A 27784-nucleotide genomic window follows, 5' to 3' on the forward strand; every position below is an offset into this window, starting at 1 on the left:
GCATTGTGACATTTTAGCACAAACCAAGACAACCTTAGCAGATGAGAATATGTAAACCCATGGTCAATTAAATGCTTGTGGGAGAGATCGCAGACTCCACCACAGCATATATCTCTGATTTTTTCAAATGATCAATGGACACCAGATACTTGTTTGATTTTTAGTTGGATACTGGAGCACAAGTTAATGTGTTGCTGGAAATAGTTATGCTAGCACTTAATCTCCCCCTACCTGTGGATTTCAATTAGTAAACGTATATGAAATTATCCCCACAAAAAGAATTTGTGAGTTTAAGTGTATGGGTAAACTGAAAAAAACCACATTATTTCTAATAGCATCAAAGTAAAAGAGCACTTACTAGGTTACAACTGTTTTTAGCACTTGAAGCAGTATATACAAATGAAGAGAGTATATACAATCAAGGGGAGACCAAAATTAATGAGGCATAGTTTCAGGATGTCTTCCAAGCAATCAGGTAGAATAGACGTGAAAGTACCTCCCCAGAATCATGCTACTAGAAGGCTTTTCCTCTCTGTAAAACCAGAATAAATGAAGAGGAGGATCAGCTAATACCTTTTGTACCATAAGCCTAATAGAAGGCACTGAGTCCATTGGTTATTATAACACTGGGTATAAGCCCCAAATAGTTAAATATGTACAGGGAGAACATTTCTTTGCTATCTACAAAGAGAGGAAGAAATAAGTGGTTATGGATAATGTCAAATACGTATATTTTTATGCTGCCTGTGTTTGTAGGGTTGTGATAGGAGCTCTCCGAAAAAGCAGTGCACATATTCGAACAAACATTTAGTATCACTTTTGGGACATACTGTTTCCTCATACCAATGTTTGTTTTTTCTTTAATCATAGAATAATAATACCCAAGTGTTTCTCAGAAAACCAGTCACATTGTTGATAGGATAGAGAGTACTAACATTAACTCAGATGATGTTTTGTGCTGGAAAAAAAACAGTAGACTGGTATGATTAGAGGCTCTTGAAAAGAGCAGTCTGCTGGCCTCAAGCTAAGCAAACAAAAATGTAAATTATGTGTAGATGAAACAGCATGCCTGGGAGAGCTAATGTATGAAGGTGTGTGTACAGAAAAAAAACTGTAAAGTTGGGGACATCATTAATGTACCTGCCTAAGCAAATGAAAAAGCATAAGCAAATTCTTGGGTATAGCTTGAGTTTGATGCTGCATCTAAGCAAATTGATCTTCCCACAGTACAAAGAAGCTGAGTAGAGATAGGCACAGGTGACTCTACTATGTTGACTTTGTGCAGCATAGCACTTCTACATCCAGCACAGCCCTTATTATTTCTTATCCCAGTCCTCTGTTATCATGGATAATTGAGAGTTGACTGAATCACCTTAATCTCAGGTACTAGGAAAATTATTAAAGTTTGGACCAGAAGATCTTTCGAGGTCCCTTCCAACCTGGGCTATTCTATGATTGTATGATTGTCAATATGATAAAATAGGGAAGAAAGGATGGTTTGGCCATGGCATACTTGACTGTTGAAAATATGAAACTTTTTAGAAAGCTGTTTACCCTTGTTAGTTGAAACTGACCAACACCAGCTTTCTGTCAAGAGCTTCAGAGCAGTTTTAAATCTACTGAAGTGATGGGTTTGAGAAAGTTTGTTTGAAAAACTTCAAACTTGAAGTGTTTTTTAGCTGTTGTATTATATTTTAAATATGGGCTCAATGCTACTGTCTCTTACTTTAGAGAATGAGATTTATATTTTAGATATTAAATCAGTGAGATTTCTAGGAATCTCAGGATTTGAAATGGAGTCTATATAACTTTTTATAAACAAAAGAAAAAAAATACTGCTTCTCTGTATGGGTCTGAGTAGTGATTTTGTGTTGTGGTTTAACCCCAGCCAGCAAAAATAAACTCCACGCAGCCGCTCGATCACCCCCCTCCTCCGGTGGGATGGGGAAGAGAATTGGGAGGGCACAAGTAGGAAAGCTCCCGGGTTGAGATAAAAACAGTTTAATAATTGAAATAAAACGAAGTAGAACAGTAAGAATAACAATGAGAACAACAACAATAACAGAATACACAAAACAGGCAATGCACAACGCAACTGCTCGCCGACCGTCGACCGCGTGTCACGAACGGGGGGCGAGCCCCCCCACACACCTGGTTTTTATACTGAGCAGATGTCACATGGTATAGAATACCCCATTGGCCAGCTGGGTCCACCACCCCGGCTGTGCTCCCCGCTCCCGGTGCAAGCACCACCCAGCAACAGTCAAAGCATCAATGGGCCATGAACGCTCCTTTCACACCAAACCCAAAACACAGCACACCCCCAAGCTACTGGGAAGAAAGTTAACCCTGTCCCAGCCAGAACCAGGACATTTTGGAATATTGCAAGTCTCCTTAAACACAGAAAGGAACATTTAGGATCTTTTCTATGGAACTACTTTTAAATGTTGCCCAGCTGCTTCACTCTTCTTCACACAAACTAAAAATTATCTATGTATATTGATTTTTTAGTTTTCATTGTGATTTTTTAATTATTATTTAATATTAAATTTTTATGGGTAGTATGTTGTATGCAGAACTTTCCATACACACTTAGTTTAAAAAATGAAATCTATTAACAATCCAAAAATGCTAGATTTATTTCCACGATACTCAGATCCGGAACATTACAACTATATATATAATTTTTTCTATATCCAGCATCAGATGTTAACAGCATAATGGCTATTGCTGGCAAAGGAGGTGCTAACATCTAGGAAATAAGCTGATATATTTCTGTGATTGCACTAATTCTCTGTCATAGACTTTGTGAAAGAGTATACTACTTGGAATGTGCTTTGACACACTGGCAAATTTGGCGAGCTTGAGGCTTTCACTCTACCACATTGATTTTATTACTTTCTGGATTATGGTTATACACAACTATACCTTCAGTTAAAATATATTTTTTTTTTTAGGTATGTGTATTAGGTGTATGTGTTAAGGTTTTGGGGCGGGGTGCTGCAGAGGTGGCCCCTGTGGGAGAAGGTCAGGGGCTGCCCTGTGCTGGACACAGCTGGTTCCATCTGGTTCTGCAGCAGACCCACTGCTGGCCAAAGCTGAGCCCATCAACTAAGTCAGTGGTGCCTCTGTAAAATCATATTTAAGAAAGAACAGAAAACGCCGGGCAGGCAGAGGATGAGGGAACAAAAAGAGTGAGAAATAAGAGGGAGCACCAAGGTTGGAGGAGGAGGAGGTGCTCCATGGCGGAGCACATATTCCCTGCAGCCCTTGGAGGACCCACACTGGAGCAGAGAAAAAGTGTAAGAAGAATGGACTGGCAGAGAGAAACTGCTATGTACTGACTGTAAACCCCTGCTTTGCACCGCTTGTGGCCTCACTGAAGGGACTGAGTGTAACCTGCGATGATTATAAGAGGGGGGAGGAGAGGAGTCTGGAGTGAAGCCTGGGAAAGGGGGTAGGAAAGGCGCTTTAATGTTTGTCTTTTTGTTTCTCACTGCCACTATGTGTTTAATTTATTTGTCTTGGAGGGGGAGAATCCTGGCCTATGGCCTGTCTTTATCAAAAATTACTACAGACTTCACATAAATTGATTAGTATAGGATGTTATAGGATGTCAACAAGTATGTAAATATGAAAATTTAACATATGTTTACTTGCTGCTTTTACAAAATTTCTCACATCCTTTTATTGCATAAAGACTCTCTTTGAAAATGCCACTTTGAACCCAAGTCCTTTGGTGTTGAAGAATATCTCACTATTATTTTCTTAGTCTTCTGCTCAGATGTGAAATAGTTTATACCTCTGTTAGTTGCAGACTGGACCCTCTTTTCAGGGAAGTTTGCTGCCTCCCTGGGGCCCGAATTAGGGAAGTCACCACAAGACTGAAGAGCTTAGTACAACCTTCAGACTACTGTGCATTCCTGCTCTTTCACGTGGGTACTAATGATGTCGCAACAAAAAGTCTGAGGTCGATCAAAAGAGATTTCAGAGCCCTGGGAAGAATGCTAAAAAGTTTGGGAGCACAGGTAGTGTCTTCCTCAATCCTCACAGTAATGGGGGTAGACTCTGGAAGAAACAGGTAAGCCCAGGATATCAATATCTGGCTCCAGGACTGGTGCCTCCACCAGAACTTTGGGGTTTTAAACCATAGAACAGTCTTCGAGACACAAGGTATGCTGGGGCCTGACAGGATCCACCTGTCCCAATGAGGAAAATGGGTCTTTGGGCATAAGCTGGCGGGACTGATTGAGAGAGCTTTAAACTAGAATCAATGGGGGAAGGGGATACCAACAGGATTGCAGCAGGTAAGCCAAGGATTGGCATGGCACCGCCCGAGGGTGGCAATGCTAGTGGGAACATTTACGCTGCTCCTGGGAGCACGGAGGGCTCAGGAGCGTATCTGAAATGCTTGTACACCAAAGCATGCAGTATGAGAAACAAACAGGATGAACTGGAAGTGTTGGTCAGCTCCCAGAGCTATGATGTCACTGGTATTAGTGAGACTTGGTGGAATGAGTCTCACGATTGGAGTGCTGGGATGGAGGGCTACAGGCTGTTCAGGAGGGATAGGCAGGGCAGGCGAGGTGGAGGACTTGCACTATACATAAGGGAGAGGTTTGACTGTACAGCCCTTACAGTTAGTGATGATGTGGTTGAGAGCCTCTGGGTGAGGATTAGGGGGATGGAAAACAAAGGAGATGTTGTAGTGGGTGTCTACTACCGATGGCCCAGCCAGGATGTAAGCGCTGATGAGTTATTCTATAGGCAATTAGGAGAAATCTCTGGATCGGTAGCCCTTGTCCTTATGGGAGATTTCAACTTCCCAGACATCAACTGGGAATATCATACTGCTGTGATGAGCAGGTCTTGGAAATTCTTGAAGTTTGTAGGAGATAACTTCTTGTCACAAGTACTCAGTGAGCCAACTAGGAAAGATGCCCTCCTAGACTCGCTGTTTGTGAATAGAGAAGGACTCGTGGGGGATGTGATGGTAGGTGGGTGTCTTGGCCACAGTGATCATGAAATGGTTGAGTTTAAAATTTTCAGTGTAATGAGAAAAAAGGACAGCAGAGTTGCTACCCTGGACTTCAGGAGAGCAAACTTTAAGCTACTCGGGGAGCTACTTGGCAGAGTCCCCTGGGAATCTGCTTTTGAGGGCTTAGGAGTCCACGAGTGCTGGTCAGTCTTTAAGAACCACCTTTTAGAAGCACAGGAGCAGGTAATCCCATTGTGTCATAAGTCAAGCAAGCAGGGCAGAAGACCAGCTTGGCTGAACAGGGAACTCCTCATGGAACTCAGGTGGAAAAAGAAATTGTATGATCTCTGGAAGCGAGGTCAGGCTTCGCAGGAAGATTACAGAGCCGTGGTTCGTATATGCAGGGAGAAGACATGAAAGGCCAAAGCTCAACTAGAGTTGAAACAGGCCAGTGTTGTGTCAGACAAAAAGAAAGGCTTTTTAAGGTACATTAATAGCAAGAGGAGGTCTAAAGAAAACATTGGACCGATACTTGTTGAAGATGGTCACCTGACTACTAGGGATGAAGAAAAAGCAGAGGCATTCAATGCGTTTTTTGCCTCAGTCTTTAATAATACTGTCGTGGTTTAATCTGGCAGGCAGCCAAATACCACGCAGCCGCTCGCTCACTCCCCCCACCCCCAGCGGGGCGGGGAGAGAATCGGAAGGGTGAGAGTGAGGAAACAAACTCGTGGGTTGAGATAAAGATAGTTTAATAGAACAGAAAAGAGAAAATAATAATAATAATTAATATATATAAAATGAGTGATGCACAAATGCAATTGCTCACCACCCGCGCTGACCGATAACCAAGTAGCGATCGCTACTTCCTGGATCACACCTACCATTCATATACTGAGCATGACGTCACATGGTATGGAATACCCCGTTGGCCAGCTGGGCTAGCTGTCCTGGCTGTGTTCCCTCCTCCCAGTCTTGGGGGGGTAGTAGCTTGGTAGCTTCCTGGAGGGTAGTTGTCCTTGACAAGATACTTAGCAACAACTGAAAACATCAGTGTGTTATCAACATTCTTCTCATACTAAATCCAAAACACAGCACTAGGAAGAAATTTAACTCTATCCCAGCCGAAACCAAGACAGTATCCACCCCTTATTCTATACCATTTACGTCGTGCTTAGATTTCACAATTTCTAATACATTCTAATTAATCACCATCACCTCTCTCGTCTTTATATTTATATATACACAGATATCAGTCCCTTAGTCTATGGGCCATCCCTCTAAAATGTCCATTGAGTTCATTTAGTCCATGACTTTGGGCTCCATCTGTCATAACAGTATTTCAGGGCGGGAGAGATGATGTGTGGTGTTGGGCTGTTGCATTCTGAAGCCAGTTCTGATTTCCAGTATTGCTGTGCTCCTCCGGTTCTACCGTCGTTGCACTTGGCACGGTTTCCTTGGAGTTAGTTCATTCTTCATTAATCCGGGTGATTTTGCTGCCATAGCAACCATAGAGATAATGATGATATACAATATCATATAATACTGTTAATATGGCATATGGTAACCATAGAAGTGATGACATACAGTACTATGTAAAAAGTAACATCATAGAATTCGGTTCATTTGCTATTTTCACCCAAAATCAAATCCCCTTGAGGTACACACCAGACATCCCCATCCTTTGGCATTACCCACCAAGTGCACCCAGGTCCTTGAGCAAAAGCAATCCCACGGATGGGTTTTCCCTTGCCAGAGGCAGGAGTAACCCAGACTGTCTTCCCCAGCATATTTCTTATGTGCATGACAGGGACTTTATCCCCCTCTACAGTATGTAAGGGTTTGGATTGGGCAGGGCCAGCTCGATTGAAAGATCCCCTGGTGTTGACTAACCAGGTGGCTTTTGCTAAATGTGTATCCCAATGCTTGAATGTCCCACCACCCATTGCTCTCAGCGTAGTCTTTAGCAGTCCGTTGTATCGTTCGATTTTCCCGGAGGCTGGTGCATGGTAGGGGATGTGATAGACCCACTCAATGCCATGCTCTTTGGCCCAGGTGTCTATGAGGGTGTTTCGGAAGTGAGTCCCGTTGTCTGACTCAATTCTTTCTGGGGTGCCATGTCGCCATAGGACTTGCTTTTCAAGGCCCAGGATGGTGTTCCTGGCGGTGGCATGGGGCACGGGGTATGTTTCCAGCCAGCCGGTGGTTGCTTCCACCATGGTGAGCACATAGCGCTTGCCGTGGCGGGTTTGTGGGAGTGTGATATAATCAATCTGCCAGGCCTCCCCATATTTATATTTCAACCATCGTCCCCCATACCAAAGAGGCTTTACTCGCTTGGCTTGCTTGATTGCAGCGCACGTTTCACATTCATGGATAACTTGTGCAATAGCGTCCATGGTCAAGTCCACCCCTCGATCACGATATGTTGCATCTCTTCCTTGATGGCCTGAGGTGTCATGGGCCCATGGAGCTATAAATAATTCACCCTTATGTTGCCAGTCCAGATCCACCTGAGCCACTTCAATCCTAGCAGCCTGGTCCACCTGCTGGTTGTTTTGGTGTTCTTCAGTGGCCTGACTCTTGGGTACGTGAGCATCTACGTGACGTACTTTTACAACCAGGTTCTCTACCCGGGCAGCAATATCTTGCAACAATGCAGCGGCCCAGATGGGTTTACCTCTGCGCTGCCAGTTGTTCTGCTTCCACTGCTGCAACCACCCCCACAGGGCATTTGCCACCATCCATGAGTCAGTATAGAGATAAAGCACTGGCCATTTTTCTCGTTCAGCAATGTCCAAGGCCAGCTGGATGGCTTTCACCTCTGCAAACTGGCTCGATTCACCTTCTCCTTCAGCAGTTTCTGCGACTTGGCGTATAGGACTCCATAAAGCAGCCTTCCATCTCCGATGCTTTCCCACAAGGCGACAGGACCCATCAGTGAACAGGGCATATTGCTTCTCGTTTTCTGGTAGTTTGTTATACAGTGGGGCCTCTTCAGCACGCGTCACCTCCTCTGGGGATATTCCAAAATCTTTGCCTTCTGGCCAGTTCGTGATCACCTCCAAGATTCCTGGGCGACTGGGGTTTCCTATTCGGGCCCGTTGTGTGATCAGTGCGACCCACTTACTCCACGTAGCATCGGTTGCATGATGTGTAGAGGGGACCCTCCCTTTGAACATCCAGCCCAGCACCGGCAGTCGGGGTGCCAGGAGGAGCTGTGCTTCAGTACCAACCACTTCCGAAGCAGCTCGAACCCCTTCATATGCTGCCAATATCTCCTTCTCAGTTGGAGTGTAGCGGGCCTCGGATCCTCTGTATCCCCGACTCCAGAACCCTAAGGGTCGACCTCGAGTCTCCCCTGGGGCTTTCTGCCAGAGGCTCCAGGTAGGGCCATTCTCCCCGGCTGCGGTGTAGAGCACATTCCTTACATCTTGTCCTGCCCGGACTGGCCCAAGGGCTACTGCCTGAACTATCTCCCGTTTAATTTGTTCAAAGGCTTGTTGTTGCTCAGGGCCCCATTTGAAATCGTTCTTCTTCCTGGTCACTTGATAGAGGGGGCTTACAATCAGGCTGTAATCTGGAATATGCATTCTCCAAAAGCCCACAATGCCTAAGAAAGCTTGTGTTTCCTTTTTGCTAGTTGGTGGGGACATGGCTGTTATTTTGTTGATCGCATCCATTGGGATATGACGACGTCCATCTTGCCATTTTATTCGTAAAAACTGGGTCTCCTGTGCAGGTCCCTTGGCCTTACTTTGTTTTATGGCAAAGCCGGCCTTCAGAAGGATTTGGACTATCCTCTCCCCTTTCTCAAAAACTTCTTCTGCTGAGTTACCCCATACAATGATGTCATCAATGTATTGCAGGTGTTCTGGAGCCTCACCCTGTTCCAGTGTGGTGTGGATCAGTCCATGGCAAATGGTAGGGCTGTGTTTCCACCCCTGGGGCAGTCGGTTCCAGGTGTACTGGACGCCCTTCCAAGTGAAAGCAAACTGTGGCCTGCACTCTGCCGCCAAAGGGATTGAGAAGAACGCATTAGCGATGTCACTTGTGGCGTGCCACTTGGCTGCCTTTGACTCCAGTTCGTATTGGAGTTCTAGCATGTCCGGCACGGCAGCACTCAGTGGCGGCGTGACTTCGTTCAGGCCACGATAGTCCACTGTTAGTCTCCACTCTCCATTAGACATTCGCACTGGCCATATGGGACTGTTAAAGGGTGAGCGAGTCTTGCTGATCACTCCTTGGCTCTCCAGTCGATGAATCAGCTCATGGATGGGGATCAGGCAGTCTCGGTTGGTGCGGTCTTGCTGCCAGTGCACCGTTGTGGTAGCGATTGGTACCTGTTGTTCTTCAACCCTCAGCAACCCCACAACAGAAGGGTCCTCTGAGAGACCGGGCAAGGTGGACAGCTGTTTAATTTCCTCCGTCTCCAGGGCAGCTATACCAAAAGCCCACCGGTACCCTTTTGGGTCCTGGAAATACCCTCTCCTGAGGTAGTCTATGCCAAGGATGCACGGAGCCTCTGGGCCAGTCACAATGGGGTGCTTCTGCCACTCATGCCCGGTTAGGCTCCCTTCGGCCTCCAATACAGTTAACTCTTGGGATCCCCCTGTCACTCCAGAAATACAAATGGGTTCTGCCCCTTTAGAGCTTGATGGCATCAGGGTACACTGTGCACCGGTGTCTACGAGAGCCTTATACTCCTGTGGGTCTGATGTGCCAGGCCATCGAATCCACACAGTCCAGTAAACCCGGTTGTCCCTTTCCTCCACCTGGCCGGAGGCAGGGCCCCTCTAGTCCTGGTCATAATATCTGTTTCTCACTTCTTGCAAACATGAGTGAAGAATTTCTTCATTACAATCCAAAGTAAGATCAGCCCTTCTACTCTGTCTGGGGAACTGTTCACTGGAAACTGGACCGTCCTGAAAAGTGGAGCAGCATTTTTCCTGGAAGAACCCCCTTGTGTGATTGTTTTGCCTTGCAACTCACGTACCCGTGCCTCTAGGGTCAAGGTAGGTTTTCCATCCCACTGCCTCATGTCCTCTCCGTGGTCACGTAGGTAAAACCACAGGGTACCCCGTGGTGTGTACTTTCTATATCCTCTCTCTTGAGCAATAGGACGCTGACTCCTAATGGATGAGATACTGGTCTGTACAGGTGGAGAATAGGACATATCCTCTTCGAGTTGCTGGACCTTCTGGGACAGTTTCTCCACAGCCGAGATAAGGGAGGAGGAGACAGTTTCTTCGAAATCCCGGAGTCGGCTAACCACGACATCCACCGTTCGTGCTTCTTCCTCTGCCCAGGAAAATGTTGCCAATGAACTGGCGTACGACGCTGGTGCGCTCCGTACCAACTTCCTCCACATGGGTCACGTGCACTGGACTTCATCTGGATCTTTGGGCATTTGGTCGTTGTCCAGGTCACTATAAACCACCTCCAGCATGGCTAATTCTCTCAGGTACTGGATATCTCTCCATGGTGGTCGACTTGCCTGGGCGATATATAACATCTTCCTTGAAGGGATACCTTTCCTTCACACCTGACAGCAGTCGCCTCCAGAGGCTGAGGACCTGTGTCCCTTTTCCCATTGCTTTGTCAATGCCCCCTTCCCTAGCAAGGGATCCCAGCTGTTTGGCTTCCTTCCCCTCGAATTCCAGGCTACTGGCCCCATTATCCCAGCATCAGAGCAGCCAGGTAACAATATGCTCGCCTGGACGTCGGCTGAAATCTTTCCACATATCTCGCAGCTCACTCAGGGATAGGGATCGGGTGGTTTCTGTCTCGTTTATGAGTTCTTCCTCTTCCTCCTCCCCTCCTCGTCATGGCCCTGCTTTTCCATCATCCCTTTCTAAACGACCTGACCTCCGCTTCCAAGATTTCTTCTTCTGTACAGGGGTGACGGATACCAGCAAGGGTTGGTTCTCTGGTTCAGCCGCAGTGCCTGTTGCTGGGGTTTGGGTAGCTGCAGTGCCTGTCGTGGGGGTTGGAATAACTGTAGTGACTGTTGCCGGGGTTTGAGTGGCTGTAGTGCCTGTGACGTGGGTTGGAGTACCAGCAGTGTCTGTTGTTGGGGTTTGAGTAGCCACAGTGCCTGTTGCAGGGGTTGGAGTAACTGTGGTGGTGACTGTTGCCGGGGTTTGAGTAGCCACAGTGCCTGTTGTAGGGGTTGGAGTAACTGTGGTGACTGTTGCCGGGGTTTGAGTAGCCACAGTGCCTGTTGCAGGGGTTGGAGTAACTGTGGTGACTGTTGCCGGGGTTTGAGTAGCTACAGTGACTGTCATGGGGGTTGAAGTAGCCACAGTGGTTGTCGTGGGGGTTGAAGTACCTGCAGTGCCTGTCATGGGGGTTTGCGTAGCCACTGTTTCTGTTGCCGGGGTTGATCTCTGGACAATATTCCTAAATAGTTGTTTAACCCTAAACAAGACCTGAACCACATTCAGGAGACATAGCAATATGATCATGCTTGTTTGAACATCCCAGGGATATTCGAAATTCTCAGGGAATATTGTGGACGTATTTATGAAGAGGACAGAAGAAAAGGACTTTCTGAAGTTATGGAAGGGAAGATGAACAAGTGGGAGAAAGTGTCCCATCCTGTCTCCCCATTAGATTCATTCTCCGAGGGGAAAAAAGTGTAATTACTAATAGTTTCTAAGAGGTGGTTCCCGAGGTACAGAGGTGACGGCAGTGCTGAGTACAGGTACCAGATTAGACTTACAACCAACGATTTTATCACATCATAAAACAGCAGCAAAATGATAATCTTGGCCCACTTCTGAATAGCAATAAACAGCACAACCGGGAACATATACTGCAAGCAAGGTATTACATATTGCAACATTGAGAGCCAGCCCCACCACTTTGAAAGCCAATAAATCAACATTGTGACCAATCAATATAATGAATGCTTATAACAATTTTGCCTTAACACGCTTTGGTCAGATCTATCGTTATCTCAACCCTTCGTGCCCCACGTTGGGCGCCAAAAAGAACTGTCGTGGTTTAATCTGGCAGGCAGCCAAATACCACGCAGCCACTCGCTCACTCCCCCCACCCCCAGAGGGGCGGGGAGAGAATCGGAAGGGTGAGAGTGAGGAAACAAACTCGTGGGTTGAGATAAAGATAGTTTAATAGAACAGAAAAGAGAAAATAATCATAATAATTAATATATATAAAATGAGTGATGCACAATGCAATTGCTCACCACCCGTGCTGACCGATAACCAAGTAGCGATCGCTACTTCCTGGATCACACCTACCATTCATATACTGAGCATGACGTCACATGGTATGGAATACCCCGTTGGCCAGCTGGGCTACCTGTTCTGGCTGTGTTCCCTCCTCCCAGTCTTGGGGGGTAGTAGCTTGGTAGCTTCCTGGAGGGTAGTTGTCCTTGACAAGATACTTAGCAACAACTGAAAACATCAGTGTGTTATCAACATTCTTCTCATACTAAATCCAAAACACAGCACTAGGAAGAAATTTTAACTCTATCCCAGCCGAAACCAAGACAAATACTGATAGACCTTGGACTGCCTGGTCCCCCGAGTCGGATGACCACGACTGCGGGAACAGTGATTTTCCATTTGTGGACACTGAAATTGTAAGGGACCAGCTGAAATGTGGTCGATGCCCCAAGCCTGTCAGTGTTTAAGAGGCATTTGGACAATGCCCTTAACAACATGCTTTAACTTAGTCAGCTGTGAATTGGTCAGGCAGTTGGACTAGATGATCGTTGTAGGTCCCTTCCAACTGAACTATTCTATTCCATTCTGTGCTATTCTATTCTAATTTTACATACTTGGACTGTGGCCATTTTTATCTTGTTCTAGTCCTTCTTATGTCATAGTTAAAGTCACTATATCCATTAATCCTACTTGTTACGCTGTGTTGAATCTTTTTTGATTTCTTTGCTATCTTTCCTCAGAGCATCAGTTTTCATCGATCATTTTGCTCTGACTAATGCAGTAAAATATTAGTATCTTTTTTTTGATCTCTGTGGCAAATGCATTTATTTCTGAATGGAACTATAATGTTGTTAACTTCTGTAAAGACTTCCTGTCAGAATAATAGCTAGGATGGGCAAACAATTTAGATTTAAAATGAACCAATCCGATTAGCTTATGCTTTGCCTTCTGTCTCACATCTGTTTGTGGAAGGTGGTCCTGGCTTTCCTGTCAGAGGAGTTATGCAGTTCATTTGCTAGTGTGGTCCCACTCTTAATTTATCACAGTTGAATAATCTTGGAAGGCTAAAATGTGACATATTTTATCTTTTCCTGAAATCTGTCTCCTCCCACCCTCTGCTTAAAAAACAAAGTTGTTTCAGCATTTCATTTCATAGTTAGTGTATTTAGACCAGTATGTAATAATGTATGTCAAAGTGTAGGAGACTTTATAATTTTAATTACAACTTAATTAGCACATTCCATATGCTTATATCAAACCTCTAGGGTTGTCTTTTTTGTTGTGTTAAAAAAATCTTGGGTTTTTTTAGATGCTGACCAACTAAGATGCATAGAGGGTAGTGATATTCAGTTATACTGGAACATTGCTGGCATGTGCTGTGTTTTGCAGATAGATTCCAGGAGTCCTTAGATGATACTTAGAAATCTTTTATGATATTAAAGTATTGTGCTGTCGATTTGGGTATCATAGCACAGTATTCACTAAAGCTTTTAATAGATGGCAGACTTATGAAGGTGGTGTATCTGCAATAAACACCTGGTTCTGGTATCTGCACTGCAGGCTTCATGTTTTGAGAAGAACAAAAAAAATGTGCATCTTGGAAAACAAATGAAATATTTTAAAGTGTTACTAGGTATATAAGTCATCTTGGTTATTATATAGAGTTCTTCCTCTGTCTTTTACATCTTTCTGATCTTAGATTTTGTCTATAACCATTTATTGCTTAAAAATTGAATCATAGTTCAACTGGAAAATATTAAGTCAACAAGATTTGACTTTTCTTTTTTTTTGAAAGATCCAGTTGTGCTTTTGAGATGAGAGGCTAGAATAAGTGATCCTCTCTCTCTTCACAGTAATTAGAAAAAGCATATCACTGTATCATCTCTGAGCTGTTAGGCATTTGAGCTATGAATGGTACCATGCTCCATTAGAATAACTCTGCTTTCTCCTTATCACACTCTTTGTATTTATTCATATGGCTTCATACAAACTAATAGACAACTGTTTTGTAAAATACTAGAATTAAAAAGTGGGTATGGTCCCTTTCAAGGTTCAAACTAAAACCAATCATATGCTTAAATATTAAATAGCAGTATATCACAAAGTGCACTCATAGATTTTGCTTCTTAAAAACAGTACGGCTAGCAGTTTTTTAAAAAGTGCAACGTGACTTTCTTTTCTTTCTTGGACTGAAATGTTTTATAGACAATTTCTAAGCATTATTATTAAATCATTATTTTAAACAGATGAAAATCTCAATAAATGAGATTTCATTTTGAAAGACTTGAAAAATGCAGACAGGAACATCTCTAGAGAATCAGTTGCAGAATAGGAAGTGCTACATGTTTAGTTTTCTAACTCAGATCTAGCCTATATTAATAGAAGTTGTTTCTTACTGCTCACCTGTTCTTGGTTTTTTTTAAAAGGCATTCTCAGCCCAAGTTCTAGTGGATATCCATTCAGGGTGTGAGTCCCATTTTTGCAATAAGATCCTTGTGCCAGCTCTATTGATTTATTTGGAGATGTGCCTGCCTGCTGAAGATCACTTTTTGTGAAGCTTCTTCTGGAACTGTGACAATAATTTGTAGCTGTGTTGTCATCAGAACTCAAAGATGCATGTCTGAATAAATCTAAAAATATGTTTACACTCTGCTTAAGAGATGTGGTTGTACTACAGTAGTGTTGTGAATTCTGTAATTACTTTTCCTGATGCAGCTTGAAGTTTGCATGTTCTTTCAATAAACATAGACTATTGTTCACATGTGCTCACAGCTTGACACATTCTACATGTAAAAATTTTGATTTGGAAAGATAATCAGGGTTTCTGTATGAATATATTATATTTACAATAAGCATGCTATAGTGGGCAAATAGGCAGCAGTAGGTCAGTTGTTAGCTAACTGGGCACCTGTCCAAATATCATTAAAATATTGACATCAAGTAATTTGCTTTTTAATAATATTTAATTAACTACTATTTAAACACCTCTGTTCAGATTGACCTACATGTTCTAGTTTTAAAAGTTCAGTACAGATAATAGATTTGACATGCTTGGTGTGCATAATAGTTTCTGAAAGGAAACAGTGTGCAACACTGATTTCTGAAATCCTTTGTTTCTAAAAAGAGGAACAAACAAATGCACAATACTAAATATTGTCTTGTTTATTTTTCAGATTAGCACTGTACGTATATGAATATCTGCTCCATGTAGGAGCACAGAAATCAGCCCAGACATTTTTATCAGAGGTATGTTTTCCCCATCTTTGTTTTTTTCTTCCATAACTTTCAAGCATGTGCAAGTGAAATAAATATGTCGGTTTAAAATGAAAAGCAGTGACAACCTTGAGTATCAGTTTACATTGATCAGCATAGATTTCTGATCCTGCAAAAGCCAGTTTGCTATGTATGTCATTTTACATGCCTTAGTATAATTACTTTTTCTATGATTTGTTACCCCCTGTTCTCTGATTTGCTACTACACTGAGAAAGATTCCCCTATTTTCTCTAATAAATATGCATGTTAGAGAATGCATCGATGGTGCTCCTTTTTGATGATCTTCTAACTTATTGTTGATACGCCCAATTGTGAATAATGGAGCCATCCCAAATACACAGCAGTCAAGTATTTTACATCCTACTGTCATATACTTGCAGTTCTCATTCTCTTAAGCATTGCTAATCTCCATATATAGTCTTACCATGCTTCTAACCACTTCACTTTTCATCGGGTGAATCAATTATGACTATAACCATTTAGGTCCTGTTTCTTAAACACTTCTTAACCGCTAGTAGAATTTTTATTATTGCACAATAGTTAGTATTTTTCATAGTCTTTTGCAAAACCACCTGTGTACCTGTTGTGGTTTAAGCCAGCAGGCAGCCAAACACCACACAGATGCTCGCTCACTCCCCCCAAAATGGGATGGGGGAGAGAATCGGAAGGGTAAAAGTGAGAAAACTTGTGGGCTGAGATAAAGACAGTTTAATAGGGAAAGCAAAAGCCGTGCACGCAAGCAAAGCAAAACAAGGAATTCATTCACTACTTCCCATGGGCAGGCAGGTGTTCAGCCATCTCCAGGAAAGCAGGGCTCCATCACGCGTAACGGTTACTTGGGAAGACAAACGCTATCACTCCGAACGTCCCCCCTTCCTTCTTCTTCCCCCAGCTTTATATACTGAGCATGACGTCATATACTATGGAATACCCCATTGGTCAGTTGGGTTAGCTGTCCTGGCTGTGCCCCCTCCCAGCTTCTTGTGCACCTGGAAGAGCATGGGAAGCTGAAAAGTCCTTGACTCTCTGTAAGCACTACTTAGCAACAACTAAAACATCGGTGTGTTATCAACATTCTTCTCATACTAAATCCAAAACACAGCACTATACCAAAAACTAGGAAGAAAATTAATTCTATCCCAGCCGAAAACAGGACAGTATCCACCCCTTATTCCACACCATTTACGTCATGCTCAGGTCCCACACTATGCAATAAATTCTCATTACCCACCACCCCCCTTCCCATCCTTTGATATAATACACAGATATCATTCCCTTAGTCTATGGATCACCCCTGTGAAATGTCTGTAAAATATCCATAAATGTCCACAAAATGTCCATTGAGTTCATTTAGTCCTTGACTTTGGGCTCCATCTGTTATGGTGGTCACTCAGGACAGGAGAGGTGGTGTGTTGCGTGGAGTTATTAGGCACCAAAGCCAGCTTAGGTTGGGTCACTGCTGCACTTGCGCTGCTTCTTGTAAGGCTTGTCCTCCATTGGTTCAGGTGGTTCCTGCTATAGTAATTCCTATAACATGCAACTCAAGTCCCAGGTTACAACAATTTAAAGGTATTTCCATTACAATCTCCACCCCTGGCCCCTTTGGACCAGACCATAGGGTTTAACATTGCAATGAACTCCTCCCCTTGCCCCTGCTCCGGCTTGGACTTATCCACAGACTGCAGTCTCTTAGGGGTGTACCTACTCCAAGTGGAGCCTTAACTATGAGCCACAGTCTCTCCAGGGGTATACCTGCTGCGGCACAGACTTATCCACAGCCACAGTTGCTTTGAGGTGCATCGGCTCCAGCGTGGCCTTACCCACAGCCACAGTCCCTTCAGAAGTAAACCTGCTCCAACATGACCTTGCCCATGGCTGCAGTCCCTCCAGGGCTGTACCTGCTCTGTCGTGGACTTATCCACGGCCACATGCTTTGAGGTGCTCCAGCATGACCTCATGCACAGCCACTGATGCTTCAAGGTGTACCTGCTGCAGCATGGACTTATCCACAGCCACAGATGCTTCGAGGTGTACCTTCTCCAGCGTGGACTTATCCTTAGGCCACAATCCCTTCAGAGGTATACCTGCTGCGGCATGGACATAACCACGGCCACAGACGCTTCGAGATGTACCTGCTCTGGCGTGGGCTTATCCACGGCCACAGACGCCTCGGGGTGTCCTGCTCCCGCATGGACTCATCCACAGGTCACAGTCCCTTCGACTCGAGTTCACACTGGAGTTCCAGCCTGTCCAGTACAGCAGCACAGAAACAGCAGCGATGCCCTGGCCATCTGCCAGCCCAGGCGCATCGCCATTGCTGTTATCAAAATGTTCCCAGGCACAGCAGAGTCAGACGATAAGCAGTGCAGCAGTACAGCAAGCAGCGAAAGCAAAAAGCAGCCACTAACGAGCACTAGGCTCTAAAATACAATGAAGCAAGCAAGCCCCATGGCAAGCACAGGAGCCTGCCAATTAATAGCTAAACAGCAATAACAGCTATAAATTTGATCTAGCACATTCCAATCAAACCTGTTGTTATCTCCAACCCTTCGAGCCCCACGTTGGGGGCCGAAAAAGACTGTTGTGGTTTAAGCCAGCAGGCAGTCAAACACCACACAGCCGCTCGCTCACTCCCCCTACAATGGGATGGGGGAGAGAATCAGAAGGGTAAAAGTGAGAAAACTCGTGGGTTGAGATAAAGACAGTTTAATAGGCAAAGCAAAAGCCGTGCATGCAAGCAAAACAAAACAAGGAATTCATTCACTACTTCCCATGGGCAGGCAGGTGTTCAGCCATCTCCAGGAAAGCAAGGCTCCATCACACATAATGGTTACTTGGGAAGACAAATGCCATCATAGAATCATAGAATCATAGAATCATTAAGGTTGGAAAAGACCTCTAAGATCATCGAGTCCAACCATCAACTCAACACCACCATGCCCACTAAACCATGTCCCTAAGCGCCTCATCTACATGTCTTTTAAATACTTCCAGGGATGGTGGCTCAACCACTTCCCTGGGCAGCCTGTTCCAAGGCCTGACCACTCTTTCAGTACAGAAATTTCCCCTAATGTCCAATCTAAACCTCCCTTGGCGCAACTTGAGGCCGTTTCCTCTCGTCCTATCGCTAGTTACTTGGGAGAAGAGACCAACCCCCACCTCGCTACAACCTCCTTTCAGGTAGTTGTAGAGCGCGATAAGGTCTCCCCTCAGCCTCCTTTCTCCAGGCCCTTCACCAGCTTCGTTGCCCTTCTCTGGACACGCACCAGCACCTCCATGTCCTTCTTGTAGTGAGGGGCCCAAAACTGAACACAGTATTCGAGGTGCGGCCTCACCAGTGCCGAGTACAGGGGCATGATCACCTCCCTACTCCTGCTGGCCACACTATTTCTGATACAGGCCAGGATGCCGTTGGCCTTCTTGGCCACCTGAGCACACTGCCGGCTCATGTTCAGCCGGCTGTCAACCAGCACCCCCAGGTCCTTTTCCTCTGGGCAGCTTTCCAGCCACTCTTCCCCAAGCCTGTAGCATTGCCTGGGGTTGTTGTGGCCGAAGTGCAGGACCCGGCACTTGGCCTTGTTGAACCTCATACAGTTGGCCTCGGCCCATCGATCCAGCCTGTCCAGGTCCCTCTGCAGAGCCTTCCTACCCTCCAGCAGATCAACACTCCTGCCCAACTTGGTGTCGTCTGCAAACTTACTGAGGGAGCACTCGATCCCCTCGTCCAGATCATTGATGAAGATATTGAACAGGACCGGCCCCAGTACTGAGCCCTGGGGAACACCGCTCGTGACCGGCCGCCAACTGGATTTAACTCCGTTCACCACAACTCTCTGGGCTCGGCCGTTGTCCTGGTTTTGGCTGGGATAGGGTTAAATTTCTTCCTAGTGCTGTGTTTTGGATTTAGTATGAGGAGAATGTTGATAACACACTGATGTTTTCAGTTGTTGCTAAGTGCCCTGCTAGTCCAGGGACAGCTCCCGTGCCTACTGACTGAGCTAGGTACACAAGATGGGAGGGAACATAATCAGGACAGCCAGCCCAGCTGGCCAACGGGGTATTCCATACCATGTGACGTCATGCTCAGAATATGAATGGTAGGCGTGATCCAGGAAGTACCGATCGCTACTTGGTTATCGGTCAGCGCGGGTGGTGAGCAATTGCATTGTGCATCACTCATTTTGTATATTCTATCATTATTTATTATTATTATTTTCCCTTTTCTGTTCTATTAAACTGTCTTTATCTCAACCCACGAGTTTTTCTCACTCTTACCCTTCCGATTCTCTCCCTGTCCCGCTGGGGGTGGGGGGAGTGAGTGAGCGGCTGCGTGGTATTTGGCTGCCTGCCAGGTTAAACCATGACAGTCCTTTTTGGCGCCCAACGTGGGGCTCGAAGGGTTGAGATAACGACACATGTGACCTGAACGGGTCATCTGACCTGAGCCGTCCAGCCAGTTTTTTACCCAGCGAAGAGCGTACCTGACTAGGCCGTGAGCCGCCAGCTTCTCTAGGAGAATGCTGTGGGAGACAGTGTCAAAGGCTTTACTGAAGTCCAGGCAGACCACATCCACAGCCTTTCCCTCATCCACGAGGCGGGTCACCTGGTCATAGAAGGAGATCAGGTTGGTCAAGCAGGACCTGCCTTCCATGAACCCGTGCTGGCTGGGCCTGATCCCCTGGTTGTCCCGCACATGGCTCGTGAGCGCCCTCAAAACGAACCGCTCCATGATGTTCCCCGGCACCGAGGTCAGGCTGACTGGCCTGTAGTTCCCCGGATCCTCCTTCCGGCCCTTCTTGTAGATGGGCGTCACATTGGCAAGCCTCCAGTCGTCTGGGACCTCCCCAGTTAACCAGGACTGCTGGTAAATGATGGAGAGTGGCTTGGCAAGCTCCTCCGCCAGCTCCCTCAGTACCCTCGGGTGGATCCCATCCGGCCCCATAGACTTGTGAACGTCCAGGTGGCATAGCAGGTCATTAACTGCTTCCTCTTGGATTATGGGGGGTTTATCCTGCTCGCCGTCCCTGTCTTCCAGCTCGGGGCTGAGTGGCCTGAGGATAATTGCTCTGGCTATTAAAGACTGAGGCAAAGAAGGCGTTAAGTACCTCAGCCTTATCCTTGTCCTCGGTGGCAATGTTCCCCCTCGCATCCAATAAAGGATGGAGATTCTCCTTGGCACTCTGAACGTCCCCCCCTTCCTTCCTTCTTCCCCCAGCTTTATATGCTGAGCACGACGTCATATGGTATGGAATATCCCTTTGGTCGGTTGGGGTCAGCTGTCCCAGCTGTGTCCCCTCCCAGCTTCTTGTGCGCCCCCAGCCTACTCGCTGGTGGGGTGGGGTGAGAAGCAGAAAAGGCCTTGACTGTGTGTAAGCACTGCTCAGCAATCACAAAAACATCCCTCTATTATCAATACTGTTTCCAGCACAAATCCAAAACATAGCTCCATGCAAGCTACTATGAAGAAATTTAACTATCCCAGCCAAAACTCTACAAGCCCATGGAGAAGACCATAGAAAAGCAGGTTGTCCCCCTGCAGCCCATGGAGTACCACGCCAGAGCCTGTGGAGGACCCCATGCTGCAGCAGGTGGATATGCCATGAAGGGAGTTGCAGCCTGTGGAAAGCCCATGCTGGAGCAGGCTCCTGGCAGGAATTGTGGCCCATGGAGAGGAGTCCATGCTGGAGTACTGTTTTCCTGAAGGACTGTATCCCGTGGAAAAGACCCATGTTGGAGCAGCTTGTGAAGGACTGTATCATGTGGGAGGGACCCCACTCTGGAGCAGGGGAAAAGTGTGAAGAGGAAGGAGCAGCAGAGACAAAGTGTTATGAACTGATGCCAACCCCCTTTCCCCACCCCCGTGCACCACTCAGGGGGTGGGTGGAAGAGGTAGAAGAGTCGGGAACACAGGGGTCAAGTTGAGCTTGGGAAGAAGGGGGTGGTGGGAAGGTGGTTTTAGTTTTGTCTTTGTTTCTCACCATCCCACTCTATTTTTAATTGGCAATAAATTAAATTAATTTTCCCCAAGTTGAGTCTGTTTTGCCCATGACGGTAATTGGTAAGTGATCTCCCTGTCCTCATCTCGACCCATGAGCTTTTTCATCTTATTTTCTCCCCCATCCTGTTGAGGAGGGGAAGTGAGAGAGCGGCTTGTTAGGCGTCTGGCAGCCAGCCAAGGTTAACCCACCACACTCCTCCAAAAGATAATAGAATTATATGCTAGTGATGATATTTTGGAGGTGGGAGAGGGAAGGAAGAGAACAGGAGGGTTGTTTTAGGTAGATATCATGGAAAATTCACATAACAGCTAGGTAAAAGGGGTAAAAATTGTGGTAGTATCAATTTATGTTTATAGTAAAGTATGTTTTTGAAAATTGTTTTTTCTCTTTAGTAAAGCAATGTAAAAATAAGAGAAAAAAGAGAAAATAATGGAGAGTACAGTCTTGGCTTTTACAAAACAGCTGTCACATAAATAATACACTGTGCAGGATTCATTTTGCTCATTTTGATTTTAGGATATATTTGCAAAATGAATAGCTGACAGTTTAACTTCTGTGACATTTGGATTTCAGGAAAATATTCAATATAGTGTCTTGACATGTTTCTCTTAAAACTAATTAAAACTTGGACTATAGAGAAAATGTCAGATCTGAACTAATACAATCTGAGAATATATCACAGCTTTCAAATTCAGACTGAGACTAGCCAAAAGACAATGAGTACGAGGTAGAGATAATTAATAATGTATTGGATTGGTATGAGGTGTCTGTTAGGTTTCACACGGAGCTGTGAGCTTGTTCATCCCATTCATTAGCAATGCAGAGGGGCAAAGACTATGCTGGTAATGTTTGTAAATAGTTGTATGTTGGAACAAAAGACAGTTATCACTAATACAGAGAAACCTGGAAAAAAACTGATATTTGGACTGAAAGTCATAAAATGAGGTTCAGATTGAGAAAACCGTACACTAATACAACTTGGAGGAAATAATCTAAGACACAAGTTAAATGGCAAGTGGCAAAAGCAGCACTTGTGGGCTGTAAACCACAAAATAATAGCTCTACTCCCCCTCTCTACCCCATGTGAGTCAGCTGTAGTTGTTAGAAAATTATTATTGGCATACAGGATGAAAATGAGAGAACAGCAGTTGAGAAGTCCAAAAAAAAAGTCTTCTAGACAAATAATTTATGATATGAAAGTTACGATTTTCCATCTATTTTTGTACTTTTCTGATTCATGCCTGTTGAGAAGCAACTGCCCTATTGCAGTGAATTAGTTGCGAGAATGCTTCAGTTTTAGGAGATATCCAGGTGGCATAGGAGGAAATTGATATTGTTTTGGTCACTCCTGAAAGAGCATGGCTGTCTGGGCTCAATGCCCTCTCAGCTCTGGCAGTCCATAGCTGCCAGAACAGTTTGGGTGGATTTTTAAAAAGATTAAATAGTTCAGAGTAGCTTTAAAACTGACTATTGGAGCATAAAAGAAGTAAGCATATATAATCTGAGCAGGGAAAGTGACTAAGAATAATGGAACAAAATTAAGGAAAAGAAAATTTAATCTGGATATCATGAAATCACTCTGATATTAGATAACTTAGAGATGGTTGTCTTAAGCAGTTCTACATTTTTGTGATGCATTGTGTCTAGTTTAGATTTCATAGAACTGATTCACAGATTAGTAAGTTCCAGAAGCTCTCTGCTGGTCTTTCTCACTTGCAAGATGCACTGTGGTTTCCACATCTTTGTGGTCCCTGTTGAGTACAGCCTTCAAAGCTTTGTTGCCTTCATCTCTAAAATGTAGGACCTCATGTTCAACTAGCCTTTTCCTGGATCTCTGGATTGCAGAGACCTCTAATTTATTAACTATAGCTCTAGTCTCTTGGTCTGCAAATTACTTCCTTTCTAGAGACATGGTGTGAAGTAATTGATTGAAGGAACTCAACAGCTGTTTCATCCCAAAATATGTAGTTATTGTACAATTGGCAAAATGGCAAGGAGCCAGCACAAATAGATTTCATGTAAAGCACATCATTTTCTTATGAGGGTTAAAAAAAGGCTATTCAGATGATGTACCCAAATTTTTGAAACAGAAGAAGCTGCTCTGCTCCAGAATCTTTCCTTTGATGTCCAAGCTGCTACATTTTCCTTCAAGAGTTGATCCTTAGTCCACATATTTTAATGCTTTAGTATCCTTGGAAATTAGGTTCCAGCCTTGAAGGAATAATTCCATTAGCTTGGCTGGACCAGGAAGGTAGGCATTTCCTGGTTAATAGATCATCAGTTATGAACTTAATTGGTACAGTTGACAATATGGGTATTTTTTTAATTAATAATTCTTTATAATTATTTTTAAGATTAATTCTTTTAAGATTGATTCTTTTTATGATTAGAAAGACTGACATCTACCAGATGAAACAGAATGCATATTTTTTTTAAAAACAAAACAAAGAAAAGAAAACCCTCAGGTAACCCCCAAACGTCCATATTCCCTTCAGGCTCCTTCTTTGAATACATTTATCAAGATGAAATGTGTCCCAATAAAAAGGACCAGCGTAAGACCTGTGAATCAGGTAATTTCCTCATCAAGCCCTGCTTTGAAGAGCTCAAATACTGCATAGACATTGTGAGGGCTTTCTACACAGACTTAATTTTTACTCTAACTGAATGATTTTCCAACTTCAGAAACAATTTTTGGTTTTGACTATATATTGCATCTCTTCTTCAGTATGTTGCTTTTGAAACATCCCAGAAGTACTGTGTATTCCTGGTGATAAACACAAGTCCTTCCAAGCCATTCCCAATGGATGTGAGGAGCACTCATGCATTTGAGGAGCGTGAAATACCTTTTTAGTAGCTTTGGTTTTTATTTATATTTTTCATTTTAATTAATATTTTTATCTGGCAGAGTTTAGGCAAGAGTTCCGCATTTTAAAAGTCCTTTTTATATCTTAACTGTTGTTACATGGTGGGGGGTGTGTGTGCGTATGAAGCTCCATGCAGTTGGCTCATTCTGCCGACTTTGCTGACAGAAATGATAGTGCCTCTAGGTTATCTCTTAAAATAATATCTTAAAATAATATCTCTTAAAATAATCTGCTTAAAACAGCAGAATGATTTTTGAATAGTTGTGCCCATTTACATAATACATCAAAATTACGTTAGGTAACTTCATATGAGAGTGAAGAAAACTTTTTAGGTGTACTAATTATATATTCCTCTCCTGCAAGCTATTGACAGAAAATATATATGCTTAACTTTCTTAAGAGTTGGGTGCAGAAATCAAGTTGGAGCTGAGAATCAAAGTTTTATTTTCTTTTGAAAAATCCCAGCTTTACCAGTGCCTCTTGCAGTATGAACACTGTTAGGTTTTGTGATAAAAGCTTGTCTGCACACCCACAAAGGAGCCCAGAAAGACAAGGGGGGAGAAAGCCCAAATAATAATACCCTGCCCCAGCTCCTCCCAGGTCCATCACAGGAGCTATCAACTATGTGATGGGCCTTATCAAAGGCCTATCTCCACAAGCCCAGAGGAGCACAGAGGTCCCAGGGCAGGCAAGAACCCAAATTAAGGACTTGGAGGAATGGATATCCTGTCTGGGCCTCTCCCAGGAGACCCTTAGCCCCATTGTCCAGATGTGACATCCATCAAGATGAGTCAACACTAGAGCACCTTTCGGACTGAGAGGGGTTGCTGCCTAGAGGTATGGGACACATTATGGGATGCAGGGGAAGAGCATTTTAGGATTGCACAGGATTTATTATGGTATGTTTACGGGAGGAGCCAAAGGTGAGAAAGGGGAGGGATTTAGGTGATTTGGGGAGGAACAAGTGTGGGGAAAATAGAGGGGTAAGGGGATAAAAGGGCCGATTACGTGTAAATAGGTGCTGATCAGTGCATTTGTTTGGTCATACCCTGCACCTGATCAGTGCAGTCTGTCCTATCTTCTTATTAAATTACTTTCTAACTCTTTCCTGGGTGAGGGATTCTCTACACGCTCTGTGTGTGTGTGTGTGTGTGTGTGTATTGGGGGCTGAGTGCCAACAACTGGAGTCAGACCATGGGTCAGAGGGCCTGTGTGGCTGTGGTGCCAGTGATTGGAGAGACCGGAGTGAATGGACTTCACTGCCAGCAACTGGAGTAAGACCTCGGGTCATAGCAGCCTGTGTGTCTGTGGTGCAAGCAACTGGAGTGAGTGAGGGTCTGGGTGCCAGCAAATGGGCTGGGACTGCAGGTTGGAGGGCCTGGGTGCCAGTGACTGGAAAGACTGAAGTGAGTGAAACCAAGTGTCAGCCACTGGGGTGGGACCAGGGGTCAGAGGCCCATATGTCTGTGGTGCTAACAACTGGAGTGAGTGCGGGTGTGCAAGCGAGTGTGTGAGCGCTAGCAAAGATCAAGCCGGACTAGCTGGCAAGTAGGTGAAGTGGCCTGGGAGCCAGGCGTGTGTGTGTGTCTCTTAAGGGTGAGACCACTGGGGGTTGGCTACTGGGGAACCAGATGTGCGTGTGAGACGATCAGTTCCAGCAACTGGAGTGGGGCTGTGGCCTAGGGAGCTCATATGTCCAGGTGCCAGCAACAGGGGAGACTGGGATCCAAGGGCAGCTACTGGGCAGACTGAGTGTCTGAGCCCAGCTGCTGGAGGGATCCACGTTATACATATGTATAGATATTCTCACTAGTGGACCTCCATCCTGCTCAGCTAGAGAGGGGAGCAGGATGAGGCTGTTGGTGCTGTCTGTGTTCATGTGTGTGCTCTGAGTGTCTGTCTGTGATCTGTGTGGCCTGCCATGTATATATGTATATATGTATATATGTATATATGTATATATGTGGTGTATATGTGTGCTCTGTGTGCGTATGCCTACTGAGAATACATCTTCAGCCTCGCTACTGGTTAGACCTGGGGATGTGGAGCTGCAGCAGCCTCGCCTCTCTTGGGCTGTCGAATCCAGTGTGGAAATCAAGTTGGAGCTGAGAATCAAAGTTTTATTTTCTTCTGAAAAAATCCCAGCTTTACCAGTGCCTCTTGCAGTATGAACACTGTCTACCTTTTATATTAAGCATTTATATACCTTTATATATATCTTTACATACATTTCATATTAAAGCTGTTCAAGCATTTCATTAAAATAATCCTCCTTTCATCTGCCATTACTTCTGTCTCTAGAGCAGAATATGGTATGTATTTAAACAATTATTTTTAGCAATTTTTGCAGGAAATAATGCTATGTGTAGTTGTAACTGGAGGAATTTGGAGTATATAGAATGCCCTGGTGTCCTGGTTTCAGCTGGGATAGAGTTAATTTTCTTTCTAGTAGCTGGTGTGGTGCTGTGCTTTGGGTTTGGTACGAGAGGAATGTTGGCACATTGATGCTTTAGTTGTTGCTAAGTAGTGCTTACAGTAGTCAAGGACTTTTCAGCTTCCCATGCTCTGCCTGGTGCAGGAGAAGCTGGGAGGGAGCATAGCCAGGACAGCTAACCCAACTGGCCAATGGGGTATTCCATATCATATGACCTCATGCTCAGTATATAAACTAGGAGGCATCGTCCGGGAAGGGGGATTCGCAGCTCTGGGGACAGGCTGGGCATTGGTGGGTGGGTGGTGAGCAGTTGTATTGTGCATCGCCTGCTTTGTATATTCTATTATTGTTGTTGTTATTATTATTATTGCTACTCTTCTGCTTTGTTTTATTTCCATTATTAAACTGTTTTTACCTCAACCCACGAGTTTTCCCACTTTTGCCCTCCCGATTCTCTCCCCCATCCTACCGGAGTGGGGGGGTGAGCAAGCGGCTGTGTGGTGTTTAGTTGCTGGCTGGGGTTAAACCACGACACCTGGTTTCCACCTTGTTTTAAGATGAGCTGGCCTTCCTAACAGTGTTGTATGGATTTCTACAGAATCTTAAGTGATTTGTGATAGAGTTCCTTAAACAATCACACTGGCTTTATTATAGTTCAAACTCTTTAGTTTTGTAGTTAAGGACAAGCTGATGACTATGTCATTAATAAAATGATTGTGTGGTAATGGTTAAGAGATAACACTTTTAAAGAATTGCAGAGAGCCAGAATGCTTTCACAGTGTGTTTATGTTGTCTAATGTGTTAGTTGATCAACAATAAAAGTGTGAAGTCAAAGGTAAGAATTCTTAAACTGCATTTCCTTTGAAAACAGTGTTAAATAAACCAGAGTTCTCAGCTAGGAAAGCAAGCATAGATAGTATATCTCTATTCAACAGAGTTTGCCAGTGCAGGCAAATCAAGCCAAACTAGTTTTACATTTTCATTGTATGGTGAGAGAATGGGTTATAACTCTGTTGTTACTCTGATGTTAGTCAGATTTGTC

The 27784-nt window shown here is 44.5% G+C and overlaps 1 protein-coding gene across 2 annotated transcripts in view; it reads left to right on the forward strand.

The window, feature by feature from the left end:
• The window catches only part of LOC142074857 (single-stranded DNA-binding protein 2-like), a 271522-nt gene that overhangs the window by 62746 nt on the left and 180992 nt on the right, over positions 1-27784 (forward strand). For both annotated transcript variants that reach the window (XM_075135771.1, XM_075135770.1), the window contains exon 2: positions 15345-15417. In XM_075135771.1, the coding sequence (XP_074991872.1) occupies positions 15345-15417 (73 nt within the window). The remainder of the gene's footprint in view (positions 1-15344; positions 15418-27784) is intronic.

Source organism: Calonectris borealis, chromosome W (assembly GCF_964195595.1).
Source record: "Calonectris borealis chromosome W, bCalBor7.hap1.2, whole genome shotgun sequence".
Classification (NCBI taxonomy): Eukaryota; Metazoa; Chordata; class Aves; order Procellariiformes; family Procellariidae; genus Calonectris; species Calonectris borealis.